We start from the raw sequence: 15,415 nt of genomic DNA, 5'->3' as shown, positions 1-15,415 counted from the left end.
TTTGCATGTGATTGGCTATAATTATGAACCAATGAATAAGTTTTCTTTATTTTCTTATTCCTTCGTTCATCTCGCTCTTCGAATATGGATTTGGGATTTAGGGTTTGCGTGACCTAAATATCGAATAATATCTGATATACCTAACGATTACATACTCTTATGTCTAATAACAATCTAATTTTCTGCTTGCCCTACCTAACGGATAAAATCTTTATTTCGAATACAGCCTTAATCGTATTTCAACTTAATTAATCTTAGCGTCATCTAAGGTTTTTCAGTCGCGTCGCTAACACTCAGATACGAGTAAATACTACACCTACAAACACAAGGCCTCGTATAACATAAATTATGTTATTACATAATATAAGCAGTGGCGGATTAACCGAACAGCAGAAAAAGCATATGCTAAGGGCCCCGCGCCTAGGGGGGCCCCGCGCTCCGATATTTTGTACTACCACATTTTATTTACAATGTATTTTTTTTCGTGAGTCAGTAACAATATTGATCAATTATTATTATTTGTTAATATCCTGTCTATTTTTCTTTATGACGATACCCAAATTAAATAATTTTTAGGCTTACGCAAAGACCAAGAGAAGAGTTTAGCATTAAACCGAAGGTGCTGGGTGTCTCAAAACTTTTGTGCATGGCTAAGCTGCAGGAAACAGAGCTCGGAAACGAACAAAAGAAGATACTATGTTTAAAAACATATTAGTTTTACAAGTTACAAGTTTGACAGCTAAATAAATCTTTTCCAGAATGTAACGAAGACTTTTCTGAAAACCGCATCAAATTCGGTTCAACAAACATACGGATCAAACTGAAAACCTCGTTTTTTTAAAGCCGGTAAAAAAGGTGTAACTTTTTTCGGAGGTGTCAGCCAGGAGGCAACTGTAAAATAGTTTATTACAAAAATATCGAGCAACACGTTAAATTACTATCACAAAAATGATAATATATATACACATGGTGATCAGGAACCATTTTTTCTAATTCAGTAATCGATGGCGATCACATTTATGTAAGACTAATACAACAAACTTACGGCCCGATTCGTAGAATGAGATACGATAACGATAAGTTCTCATTTAGATATCGTTTGTATGTCGTATAATGGACAGAAGCAGCTCGGACAACCAATGTCACTTTGATGTTAGAAATATCGTAGATAAATCTTACGGGGATCACAGCGGAATCGAAATAAACGTCAATTTTGACATGTCGTTTAGTTACTTTTAAAGATCTTTCCAAGATCTTAAACGTGCCTTAATCATTCTTTAGAATCGTGCCGTTATTCTTTTTAATGTCTAAATTTTAAGTTAAATTAAATTTCAACTGACATTAACACGTTCGCTGCGATATAAGGCTTAAATGCCCTATGCATGTACTCCCACTCCGTGCGGAGGCGAAAAACGGTGAACTTCCCGTGGTGCGGGGGGGTGTATAATGAGAATTTCTATATGTACAAAAGAGACAAGTATAGGTTTGAGTTTAGGACTTTAAGGGCTACTAAATAAAGCATTAAAACTGTGGTAAGGTTTTTCGGCCTGATAACGCACTGATTAATATTTTTTTCGATTCCTTGCGGGTAATAGGCCGTAAGGCCCGACATAGATCACAAGGTCTCTCCACCCCTTCCCGCACTGTTGTAGGTGATAGAATAGTTTACTTCCGATTAGTGTTGTGACATCATTAGCGGGAATAGACGTAAATACGATAGTGCACTATTCAAGTGTTTGTTTACGTTTTTGTGATAGTTCATGGTGTTTTATCATTTATTATGCTTCGGTCAAATAAACGGTGCAGAAGAATGCTGGAATTATCGTTTCAGCAAAATGAAAACAGTGAAAGTGAAAATTCTGATGCGGACAAATCGAGATGGAGAAAAGTGTTTATCAAAAATAATATAAAAAATAATGACTCGCAGCAAAATCGATCCGAAATAAACATCGTCAATCCTGGGCCAAGTAAGGAACCGGAAACTGTCCCAGAGCTACAGCGGAACTACGTGAGTAGAGGAACAGCGAGCACAATTACAATTACCGCTCCTAAAAAACGCAAGTATAATGTGCCAGAGCCTGACACCAGCCGACTTTCTCCTATTCATTTGAAACCGTTATTTCAAACCGATCTAGAAAATACCCCTAGAGCCCGGAAAGTACAACTGTTGAACGAAGGTGACAAAGAGTCGATTTACGTGAGCCCTAGTACTGGTAAAACCTTACAAGTTTTAAAAAATGCTGAAACGTTACCAAGAAACAACCCACAAACTCAATCCATTTTCCGTTCGCCGGCAGTCTATGACACTAAAAACGCGTCGACGTTGACAAGCAGGTGTAGTTCCGTAAGCGATATATCGTGTGCAAAATCTCTTCCGTGCCCGTTAAACAAAGATGCAATTGATGAATTATTAGCTGGACCATCTTTTGAAGACCAACAAAACGAATCGTTTTTGGAAACCAGCTCTAATAACATGAATGCAGCCTCTCCAGCCCAATCCCCAAATCTTCGCAAGACCGTTCGTAGTCCGTTAAATAATGATGCAATTGATAATATAGCAGCAGGACCATCTTTTGAAAACTATCAAAACGAATCGTTTTTGGAGACCAGTTCTAATAATGTGAATGTAGCCTCTCCAGCCTATTCCACAAATTTTGATAAGACTGCTCGTAAGATAGGGGAATCGGTTGACATAGAACCTACCAATGAAGACCACTCGGACACGGATGAAGATTTTAACCCAAATCTAATCAGTTCTCAATCAGATACCAGTAGCACTTCTTCCGGAAGCGATTTCTCGGTTAGTGAAGATGATTCCGAAAATGTCGAAGAAATGCAACCCAACGTAATTCCTCCAGTAGCAAATTCTATGGGCGAAGATGAGTGGCAAGATATTGATGATACGATTCCTAATTTCGAAGAATTCACTGAAAATTGTAAGATAAACATTCCCGATGATGCAGTCACCCCTGAAGATTATTACAATTTATTTGTTACAAAGGATATTATTGCTAAGATGGTCGTAGAAACAAATAATTATGCCCAAAAATTCATAGCAGGTAATCAAGTTAAGCCCAAATCACGAGTTCGAGCTTGGATTCCTACAGATCAAGAGGAAATGAAAAAGTTTTTGGGCGTGATTATGGTGATGGGTTTAGTAAAACTACCACACATAAATGATTACTGGTCGAGAAAGAGTATTTATAGAAATCAGTATGTGGTTTCAGCTATGAAGAGAGACCGATTTCTGCTAATTTTGAAATTTTGGCACTTTAGTCAAGAGGACCCTGATGATAGAAATAAACTTGCTAAAATTAAAGATGTGTTTTCTATGCTGCTTCAGAGATTTCACACGGTCTTAATACCCGGAAAGTATTTAGTAATCGATGAATCGATGATACCATGGCGGGGACGATTAAAATTTCGACAGTATTTAAAAGGTAAGTCCCATAAATACGGGGTGAAGCTGTACAAATTATGTACGCCGGATGGGTATACTTTCAACGTGAATGTTTATACTGGTAAAGGTGATAATGGCAGAGAGTTAAATCACGGAAAAGAGACTGTTTTAAGATTAATAAGGGGCCTTGAAAATGAAGGAAGAACCGTAGTGACTGATAATTTCTACAATTCAATAGATCTTGCAGAGGAGCTTATACGCAAAAAAACATTCCTTTGTGGTACTTTGCGTCCAAATCGGAAAGGTCTCCCAAAACGCATAGTAGCATCAAAACTAAAAAAAGGCCAAATAACTGGTGCAATGAATGAGAATGGGGTTCGAATTATAAAATGGGTGGATAAGAGACCAGTTAATATGATTTCTACATGTCGGGATCATGATTTGATGATAAAGGACACCGGTAAGATAAGACGTACTACCGGAGAAGCAATTAAAAAACCACAGTGCATCATGACCTACAATGAAAATAAAAAGGGTATAGACTTTAGTGACCAGATGTCATCGTACTACACAACCCTAAAGAGAGGAATCAAGTGGTTTCGTAAAGTCATGCTTGAATTGCTATTTGGGACAGCTTTGGTCAATAGCTGGGTGGTTTACAATATTCGGCAGCCAGTTCCAATTTCAAAGAAAGATTTCATCGAAGCGATCATAGCAGCATATACCAAAACGCCAATCACGGATACTAACTCAGGTAAGTCTATTATTTATTATTTCAATCATTTAAGGTCACCCGAGGCAAATGCAACTATGAGGGTAACGTAACGAATTAAAATTGCTCTTAATTTAATATATAATTTTTATAAAGATCAAGCTCTGTTTTATTTTGACAAAACAATAATAGTTCTATGTTCGCTCAAACAGTTGTTGGGTCTTACAAATTGGATTAAATTAAAATGTATTTCAATTAGTTACATTGGCACTTACGCAACTATGACATAAGTGCATATACATAATTAGTATTGTATGAAATATTTATTTAATAATATCATGAGTAATTTTCATGCAGTTATATGATAATATTATGTATCTATTTATATACAGAACTAGCTTCTACCCAGGTTTCAAAATCGGTCCAGCGGTTTAGGCGTAAAGAGATAACATACAGACAGATAGGTAGTTACTTTCGTATTTATAATATTAGTATGGCAATAGATCCCGCAATGTAAATCTAGTTCCCGCAAAACAAGCCTTACAGTTAATTGGTGGGTAAGGCAAGAATTATTAGTGAAAAAATAATGCCATATTAATAATATATATTATTTACTTTCAGATGGTCAAAATGAGGTAGTCTTAAAGAAAAAACACAACTTCGAAAAGAAAGGTGAGAAGAGGAGAATTTGTGCCGGCTGCTACCAAAAGCTGCGTGGTACACTCAACAGCCGAGAAGCAAATAGAAAAGTAAAGAAAATAAAATCTTTCTGCGTAGAATGTAAGAAAGGATACTGCTTGTCATGTTTCTATAAAACTCACATGTAATTAATTAATTTTTCACATATAATGTGAAAAATAATACTGGCTGTCTATTTTTTTTTGATTCTTTAATAAATGATATAAAAAGGATATGTCGATAACTTATTTCCCATCACTAATACTTCCTAAAATAAACCTATTATTCAGTGCGTCATCGGGTTACAAGGCCTTACATGTATTTTTGTATATATCTCTCAAGTAAATAGTAGGAACCCGGGGCGAAGCAAGTACTGTAACCACCAACTCGTCGACTATCGATATTGATAGGGATGTGTCCACATTTTTCCATTTTTGTATAATTATAGTCATTTATATGAGTCGATACCTTACTAGGTCAATGAGCCCCATATCGCCGCGGCGTAAACATTGAGTATCAGGCCAATCGGCCATTTAACGCACCATATAAAAAAACGTCAGTTTTAGTTCCGCAGCGAACGTGTTAATTGTCACTACCCACGGTCATAGAGAAATAAGAAGTAAGCATAGAGTGCTCACTCCATACATAAGTTTTGGTACCAAAACGCTTATTATAGTCGACATCTAGCGTCGAGTAGCGGAATTATCAGTAGCGGTATTAACAGAGACGACTCCGTTGGCTAGGACACGTTCATAGAATGGATCCTAACAGATTGCCACGTGAAGTCATGCTCGGACAGATTGGTCGACCGGTTGGTCGACCCGTACTCTGTTTCAAGGATTCCTGTAAACGCGACATGAATGGCTTCGACATACCGGTTAACTGTTGGGAGGAACGTGCGGAGATGAGACCGGAGGAGCATCGTAACCTGCGGGAAGGCATGGCAAAGCATGACGAGCTCTGGATGGACCACCTCAAACGGAAGCGTACTCGCAAAGTCGCTGGACCACCCCAGGGGTCAAGACACATCTGTGATCGATGCGGCAACAAATGCCGATCGGCCATTGGTATATACAGTCATCGCAGTCGATGTAGGCTGTAGACTACTTCCTCAAAATACCTCCTTATTCGCTGCAACTATCATCTGCAAATGTGCTGTGGCCAATGATCGAGAACGTAACTTACTTTCTATGCATCTCGCTCGTACTCGCATATAAGTGTCAATTATGTAATATGTAATAATTATGTCAGTTTTGACACTGTCAGTGACTCATGGTACGGATACTGTATTTGTGATTTTCTTCTATCGAGTGAAAGTCAAAAAGTCAGGATTCGAATCACTGAAATCTCTAGAGAAAGTCCTCAAGATTACCAATTATATGTTTGGCAATCTTATTTTTATCTAAAAAAGCGGTAAGATTTTTCAAAAACTTTGCTCTCTTAAGCTACGGCAACTTATGAAACTTAACTATGAAACTGAAAATAGAGTCGGACGGACAGCTCCGGCAGACTATTTCCTCCGGGATACTTTTACACGATAAACATTATTTATTCTACCTTATTCATCAATCCTGTCAAAATACTGTTACCGGCTTTCTGCCGAGGTTTCCTCGAGGGACTATAGTAAACACCCCTATAATGGAACAGGCACAGGTAATATAAGTATTTACTCGTACCATCAGTTTTTAATCGCTGGCAACATTTTACCATAAACAAGAGCCAAATAGCTGCTTAAGTTTAATTTTTCATTGATATTTGTTATTTTGAAAATGAATGGCGGCATACATTCCATGGCTAGAGCAAAAAACCACAGTGTTAATTGGTTACTAATATTGAAACCAATTGCAGCAGCAAATTTTACAGGTGTCGGTGAAATATAAAAACACTCGAAATTTTCTCTTAAATGTTCCATGATTGGTGCCGGTAACATACAGTATGGGTTCTTCAAAACAGGTTTTTAAAGCCCTGGAGTTCCAGGCGTTCATAGGCTACGGCGATCACTTACCATCACGCGGAGCGTATGCTTGTTTGCCATCGACGTGTAACAAAAAAATCATTAGCGCGATGTAGAAATTGCAATAGTTGGTACAGCGCCATCTATCGGCAAATTGGGTGAACTTCACAAATGTAAGCGCGAACATTAAGCTCCTCATTATTAACGGTTTCGCGCCTTAACCAACTGTTTCGCTAAATTGAATTCCTACCGTATGCATTAATCGTATGCAGCACACACAGCTGATCAAATTTAAACTTTAACCCAACTGCTTAAGTTCCTACCCATTCGCATTATGTAAATTTGCATGTCAATGTAGTATGCAATGAGGTTTTAACGTAATTTCAACTTTATTTATGATGCATTAAGCGCTCAAGCGAATGCAGTATATAAATTTGTATGCAACACGGCGAGCGCACGTCGATTTTGTTTTATAAAATGGCGTATGTTGTTTGGAAGGACATGGGGTTTACGTCCTTTTGAGGATTAATGTAGAATTTTGGATGTAAGCCAAATTGTGTGCCGTTAGTGAAATTCTCAAAGGTTTTCATGTAATTTCACATAAATTGTTGGCGTACCTAATTTGTAGTTTTTGCTGGAATTTAATAATTTACACTATTTTGCAATTTAAGCATTTTCTTTAAAAAATGTGAGAATTAAGACGAAATCACCTTTTCATACAAACCTAGTTGTTAACGCGAGGAATGCCGAAGGACCAGAGGAAAAGCGCAGTCCAAGAAATACAGAGGGACTATGGCTATGAGAAAACTAAAAATGAGAATAAAATTAAAAAGATGTTAATTATGAGGCCGACCGTACCTGGGTATAGATTCCGATTTGTTAACGGCGGCCGCCGTATTTAATTTTTGGTTCGTTCTTCTCTCTCCTTACTCCTTCACACTCACGTTTATCACTCTCGTTTATAATAATTATTTCATCGTATTATTCTATTCATATTATCAGGAAAAAAGTATATTGATTTTTCACTTCATTGACGTTGTCCAACAATTGACATGTATTTTTAATTTTTAGCTTCTTTGTTTTGCGTTTAAGTAGGTCGGCAAAAAGGCGGGTGATATGAGAATAAAAATGAGGTTGAATAGAGTAGATAGTATGAAAGAAAAGCGAGCGAGATGGATGAATATGAATGATAATGAATGAAAAAGGGCGCGAACATTTCCCCCCGACCTTAAAGGGTTCCTTTAAAGGAAAGAAAAACTAAATATAATAAATAATAACCCTTATCATCAAATTAAACGAACATTCACAATAATATAGCGAAATAATGAACTAAAGAAAAAGTATTATTCTAACGAAGTATACTCCTATTAATTATTGGTTAGGCAGAGGGCATAATCGCACGACAGGACGGACGAAACTTCCTTTATTTGTCCTGACAGTGACAACGCGGGTTGAGCCGTCCTTCGAAGGATGTACTGCCTCTACGACGCCTAAAGGCCATGAAAATGGCGGCGCATTATCTACTTTTATGACAACCACTGTACCAGTTACGATAGGAACTGATGGCGTGGTCCATTTAGCTCGAGACTGCAACTGATGCAGATATTCTGCACGCCAACGTTGCCAGAAGGACTGCACTATCTTATCCAGAAGTGCATGTCGGTCACGCAAATTACCTGACTCGACCAATGGAGCAGGTAAGGACAACAGCGGAGCAGTGTTGAGGAAATGAGCCGGGGTGAGAGCTGAAGGCTCAGCGGGATCACTACTCAGAGCTGTCAGTGGTCGCGAATTTACAAGGGCCTCTATCTGCGCAAGCGTAGTCAGAAGCTCCTCATATGACAGTATTTGCGTACCGATTACCTTGAAAAGGTGATTTTTTACTATTTTCACCATGCTTTCCCATGCGCCTCCGAAGTGTGGAGAAGCGGGAGGAATGAACTTCCAATCAATGCGGTTCTCCGCGAGCTCCATCTCCAAATGTGGACGATGACCGTCTAAAAACTTGTAGAGGTCACGCATGTAAGAGTTGGCACCGGTAAAATTAGTCCCATTGTCCGAATATATGCATTGTACGGGGCCACGCCGCGCCAAGAAGCGCTTTAAAGCAGCCAAAAAATTGGCGGTACTCAATTCCGTCGCTATCTCGATATGAAGGCAGCGCGTCGTGAGGCAAGTGAAAATGCATAACCAAGCCTTGCGACTCTTGACTCCTCTGCCTCGAGTAGGAGTGTACTGCAAGGGACCTGCATAATCACACCCCGTATGTGTAAACGGTTTATTCACTTGATTCACGCGACAGCTCGGTAGGTCTGCCATGAGCGGGAGAGACGATTGTGGATTCGCTCTGAAACACGTGTTGCATTTGGCAACGCGGTCGCGAATGACACGACGAGCCGACAGTATCCAATACTGAAGCCTAAGTATAGTCATTAATGACTCAGGACCAGCGTGCAAATGCTTTCTGTGGAAATAGTCGACGATCATATTGACTACATGATCACGTCGTGGAAGCACAATTGGGTGTTTCTGCGAATATTTCATGTCAGCATTTGACAGCCTGCCTCCAACACGAATCAGCCCGTCTTTATCTAAGAATGGTTTAAGCTTTTGCAAGGCAGGTGAGCAATACCTTTTGCTCTTTATTTTATCAATGTCGTCGCTAAAGTGTTCACTTTGCAACGATGAAATAATTTTACCCTCAGCGAACTCTAGGTCATTTCGGGAAAGTGCTGAGAAGCGCGGTTTCGGTTTAAGAATGCGGTACACGTATACCACGATGCGCAATAATCGAGACCACGACGATATTCGCTGAGCGAGTGAATAAAGTGGTGACTCTGACACATCCGTAGTTGCAGCGTGTGCAAGAGGCTTAAGCTCCGGCACTTCACCGATGGACTCTCGATCGAGCTCCCTTAAAGGCCATTCCGATGGATGCTTGGAAGCCCAAGCCGGTCCCGTGAACCACAAAGGATGGTCCACGAGCTTAGAAGGCGTCAGGCCACGGGACAAGCAATCCGCGGGATTTTCTAAGCCCGCCACATGATGGAAGCAGTTGGCCGGAATAGCTTCGATAATCTTAACTACCCGGTTGGCAACAAACGTTTGCCAGCGGTGGGGGGATGACTGAATCCAGCAGAGAGCAACTTTCGAGTCTGTAAACGCGTAGACCTCGTTAATGTTATAACGAGGTTCGAAGTTATCTTGCACCTTCCGCATGAGCTTTGCCAGGAGGACCGCAGCACACAGTTCCAATCTCGCGACGGAGACTGTTTTAAGGGGACAGACCTTCGACTTGGAACACACCAGCCGAACTGCCACTTCGTCTCCCTTTAGAACCTGAAGGTATACGACGCCTCCATATGCACGCTCGGATGCATCACCGAAGCCTAAAAGGTTTATAGTACAACCCTGTGCTACTCCAAGATGGCGCGGTATTTGGATTCCATTGAGCTTTGGCAACTCCGAACAGAATCGTTCCCATAAATCCACAATATGGGGTGGGGGAGTCTCATCCCAGTCGCATTTGATCAACCAAAGCTCCTGGATGAGGAGTTTTGCGTATAAGACAACTGGAGCTACTAAGCCCACGTTATCCCATAGACGTGCCACTGCGGACAAGATCGTCCTTTTAGTGCACGTTGAGTCTGGCTCTGTCACCTTGAAATGAAAGTAATCACCAGATTTATTCCAACATAAGCCAAGGACCTTTTGGGAGACCCCTGGGTCGATTTCAATGTCTACGGAAGCCCGATGCGAAGCAGGTATTTCGCGTAGCACGGCGTCTGAATTGCAGGTCCATTTCACAAGATCAAATTGACCGCATTTGAATAAATCAATCAGCTCCTTAGCCGCGGCGATAGCAACAGACTCATCCTGCTGCTGCGAGTCATCTGACATAATGCTAAAGCATACGTCATCCATGTATGTACAAGAGGACGCGATCGCCGCTGCCGTTGGGTACTTATGCCCGTCGTCTACAATTAGCTGACGGACGACGCGGAGCGCGTGATAGGGACTCGACTTCATACCAAAACACACGCGATTAAATTCGTATGTGGTAATGGGATCTGCCGGGCGGAATCTATATAAGATTCGTTGAAACTTGCGTTCCGCTTCGCGAACACCAATCTGTAAAAACATTTGGCGACAATCGGCCGAAAGCGCTATTTTGAATAAGCGAAAGTTCAGAAGGATTGAAAACAAATCCCCTTGAAGATTGGGCCCTGAGTGCAAAACGTCATTCAGCGACAGACCTGTGCTTGTCTTGCTACTCGAATCCAGGACCATGCGCACTTTGGTCGTTGATTTGTCCTCGCGTATGACAGCATGGTGAGGAATTATGTATGCGACAGCTGGAGAGGCCTTCATGGAGATAGTTACCTCCGATATGTAACCCTTACTGACGTATTCACGAATGATATCGTCATAGGCGGCACGTAACACACTCGATGACTCTAGCTTTCTTTCAAGGCAAAGAAAGCGCCTCTTAGCAGCAGAATGCGACTCTCCGAGCTTGAACACGTCATCTCGGAAAGGCAATGCGACAGTATATCTACCATTAGCGTCGCGCGTAGTGGTGGCGCGAAAATAATCCTCGCATTCAAGGTCATCTTGACTTTGAGCGGGCGGAGCGGATATTTCCTCAAGTTCCCAAAACCTTTTGAGAAGGTTGTCTGTGGAGTCTTGAATAGAAGTACAACATGCTGAAGTATATTTACGCGGTGACTGTAAAGCAGGGACCGAACCCATTAAAATATACCCCAATACTGTCTGAATAGCCGGTGGCAGATAGTCCACATCGCTTTTAACAATGTGCGGCAGTAACAAATGTGGAAATATAGTTGCACCCACCAGTACATCAATTGCGACGGGCGTATCCAACGTGTCGTCAGCCAAAGGGAGGCCATGAACATGTGTGAGGGTTGACATGTCAACCGGCACTGATGGCAAATCGTCGGTGATGCGATCGACCACAAAACTCGAAACGTCAAAGTTGACGTTTTCGTCGAATCGCGAAAATATTTTAATATCTGCGTTACCCTTAACAATTTTTTTAGTTTTTCCAATGCCAAATACAGCGCTTGGCTTTTTATCAAAATTCAAACCTAAGCGCTTACAACACTCCTCAGTAATGAAGTTACTTTGTGACGCGGTGTCAAGTAAACATTTGACGACTTGCGTGCCACCCTTATTATCGCGGACGATAACCTTTGCGGTGGACAGCAATACCGTATCACACGAAGATGTTGAGTTTTGTTTTGACATCTTATTGTTAGAGGCCGCTAGTGCTTGAGTCACGATAGACGTGTTACAAGATGTGCTTTCCGGCGGCGGTGAAGACGACTTAGCTACGGCGCTCGCAGATACACTTGACACATCAGACGTCGTAGCTCTTTCATCCTTGTCTTTGTCAAAATGCAACAGAGTATGATGCTTTTGATGACAAACTCGACATTTCACCTCGGAATTGCACTCGCGGGTGCGGTGTTTGATACTTAGGCAGTTAACACATGCCTTAAGCTCTTTAGCGCGTTTGAAGCGTTCGGAAGGCGTTAAACTGTTGAGGGACGGACATTTAAATAAATGTTCATGAACAATATTGTCACAAATACATTTAGTAGTGCTCGCGCAAGCAACATAACTTTGTAGTTTTGGTGCGGCACTACGCGGCTGAGACGACTTAACACCTTTTTCGCGCGATGGATTTGCTGCGGCGGAGACGACGACGGTGCTTGGTTGCACATTTTGATAAATCCTAAACTGACTCTTCATAAAATCTGTCAAATTGCGGAAGGTAGGCAATTTCGTATCTCGGTGTAACATTTCAAATGCTCGAAGAGTTTCCTGGTCTAGCTTCTTTAATGCCATATGAAGGAGCATGAAATCGCATAAATCATCGAGCTTAAGCGACTTAAGCGCATTCGCAGCTGTGACAAACTTATCGATGAATGTTTGAAAATTAGACGAGGAAGCGGGACCATTAATCTTTAAATTGAGCATTTGATCCATGTAGGTCGAGGCAAGAGTGCGCTTGTCTTGAAATCTGTCAATTAGACTATCGATGATAAGCTGATAGTTTTCAGCGCTCGGAGTTATACCCGCGATGACGGCTTGAGCTTTTGGTGACAATTTCCCAATAAGATAGAAGAGCTTCTCTTCATCAGTTAGCGACAGATTTTCGTGCACTCTGGATTTAAAACTAGCGTAGAAAAGCGGCCAGTTACGTATATCTCCATCGAACGCTACCAGTTCCATCGTTGGCAAAGAAGGTCTGGCTCTCTCCACTATAGAAGGCAGCGAAGAGGCCGGCGGTGCGGCTGGTTGCAGCCGCTTAACCACTCTCCTGATGCGGCAGTACAAATCTTCGAAGGCTATAATCGGCTGATAATTAGGGACAGCAGCCGCCCTAGCTCTTAGCAACGTACGATTATACTCATTAACCACCTCTTTGAACTCTGATCGGAGTTCGTCGATAGTGTCAGCAGCATCAAGGAAACTCTCGCGACTGGCTAAATCGGTATCGACAACTAGCGATTTTTTGTAAATACCCTGGACGAGTTCAAAGAAGATATTGCGTTTTGCTTCAAGCATCGACAGCTCGTCTTCATAATACGCGCTGTCGACGCTTTCGATATTTCTTGTATCTTTCGCCATAATGCAGGAGACGGGTTAAGTAGTTTAATTTTATTTATGCGGTAAAACAATTTATGTTCCTATGAATAAGGATTAACTCTTATAAACGTATACCTAAATTGCGGGTGCGATTAAGAAATTATATTTAGGTAATTAATTTATAAGGGCGGCGCGGCGAATAGTAATACTCATATAAATAAATACCTAAACTGCGGGAGCGATTAATATAGAATAATTTAGGTAATATTTATAAGGGCGGTGCGGTGCGGGAGGAGAACGATTAGCAATGAATGTATGAGGAGAGAAGAGGGAAAAGAAAAGAGAATCCGGTTCGAAGGACCAGAAATGTTAACGCGAGGAATGCCGAAGGACCAGAGGAAAAGCGCAGTCCAAGAAATACAGAGGGACTATGGCTATGAGAAAACTAAAAATGAGAATAAAATTAAAAAGATGTTAATTATGAGGCCGACCGTACCTGGGTATAGATTCCGATTTGTTAACGGCGGCCGCCGTATTTAATTTTTGGTTCGTTCTTCTCTCTCCTTACTCCTTCACACTCACGTTTATCACTCTCGTTTATAATAATTATTTCATCGTATTATTCTATTCATATTATCAGGAAAAAAGTATATTGATTTTTCACTTCATTGACGTTGTCCAACAATTGACATGTATTTTTAATTTTTAGCTTCTTTGTTTTGCGTTTAAGTAGGTCGGCAAAAAGGCGGGTGATATGAGAATAAAAATGAGGTTGAATAGAGTAGATAGTATGAAAGAAAAGCGAGCGAGATGGATGAATATGAATGATAATGAATGAAAAAGGGCGCGAACACTAGTCTTCATTTTCGTCTGGATATTAACATTAAGGATATATTTTCATATAATTTGTTGTATATCAACCACAGCTAAATATACCCTAGGTATGTTTGATTTCTAGAATTTTTAATTATTATAAGAGGTAGGAGCACTTCAAAATTTGTAAGAAATCTGTTTTTCACTCCTAATTTTTACAATAGGTAATCAAAAAATCGATCTTTTGACTATTGTAGGTATGGTTAATATACTTCAAATTATGTTTATTTATACCACGACGGTGGCAAACAAGCATACGGCCCGCCTGATGGTAAGCAGTCGCAAGCTGCATGCTGTGGCATGTAATAATATTTTACATAATGTCAATATCCAGAAAAAATTGGGACTACGTTTTGCATGAAGAAGTGGCCGTCTCCTTTCCTCTTTTTGGACCGCACATTTTAAAATGTTTTATAAGCACTTTGTACAAGCTTTTATTAAACTTAAGTATGTAATAAAACTTAAATATGTTCTGGGCAAATCTTTTGCTAGCTTCCCATTATTCGATTGGGCTGTAACTTCACATCAGGGATGTCACGAATGTCGCATTCTCACATTCGCGAATGCGAATGATAATGTCCGAATGCGAATGCAAATGTATAGGGAATATGTAGTTGTTATTATCATTCCTAATTAGAAAAAAATCTGTTAGTACATAAAACATATGCAACCTTAGAACTTTGACTTATATCTAAGGACGGTCCTTACGGGCACTGAGAATGGTGCTAGTTCAGTGGTGTCACTCACGAATTTGAGCCAATCGTGCAGTCTAACGCCACAACGCGATTGGTTGATGAGTTCGCATCACGCGCGCGATTGGTCGCAACTAGTTGCATCAGACTGACTGACTTTCTCCTTAGATACATATGTCAATGCTTAGAACGGATGTTATAAAGTGTTGAGAAATACTGTCTACTGGTCAAAATGCATTACTTGAAAACAGTTTGCGCGCACTGCCCATACGCGAGTCGACTAGACAGGACACGACCTGCGCACATTCGCTTCATTTGATGCGAATGCGAATGTTTGAAATGATGCGAATATATGAATGCGAATGTGAATATTCGTGACATCCCTTCTTCACATTACCTATATATGTAAGTTGGGTAACAATACAATATTATGGTACCATCGAGCTGATTTGATGATGGAGACAGGAGGTGGCCATGGGAACTCTGTGATG

General features: G+C 40.6%; 2 protein-coding genes across 2 annotated transcripts in view; both read left to right on the top strand.

Moving 5' to 3' along the window:
- Nucleotides 1-15,415, top strand: part of LOC133532942 (synaptotagmin-7-like) — a 940,830-nt gene that overhangs the window by 275,689 nt on the left and 649,726 nt on the right. The window lies entirely within an intron of this gene.
- Nucleotides 1,753-5,023, top strand: LOC133533018 (piggyBac transposable element-derived protein 4-like). The gene is made up of 2 exons (XM_061871930.1): nucleotides 1,753-4,154; nucleotides 4,734-5,023. The coding sequence occupies exons 1-2, from the start codon at nucleotides 1,781-1,783 to the stop codon at nucleotides 4,937-4,939; spliced, it is 2,580 nt and encodes an 859-aa protein (XP_061727914.1). The 5' UTR covers nucleotides 1,753-1,780; the 3' UTR covers nucleotides 4,940-5,023.

This window comes from Cydia pomonella, chromosome 28, assembly GCF_033807575.1.
Source record: "Cydia pomonella isolate Wapato2018A chromosome 28, ilCydPomo1, whole genome shotgun sequence".
NCBI lineage: Eukaryota > Metazoa > Arthropoda > Insecta > Lepidoptera > Tortricidae > Cydia > Cydia pomonella.
This window is presented reverse-complemented; position numbering and strand designations above follow the sequence as displayed.

What these genes read in the sequence shown, in the direction of transcription:
- LOC133533018 (XM_061871930.1), top strand. Translation starts at nt 1,781, where the DNA reads ATGCTTCGGTCAAATAAACGGTGCAGAAGAATGCTGGAATTATCGTTT. An exon ending in AATCACGGATACTAACTCAG is followed by an intron (nt 4,155 to 4,733) that starts GTAAGTCTATTA and finishes ATTTACTTTCAG; the next exon opens with ATGGTCAAAATGAGGTAGTC.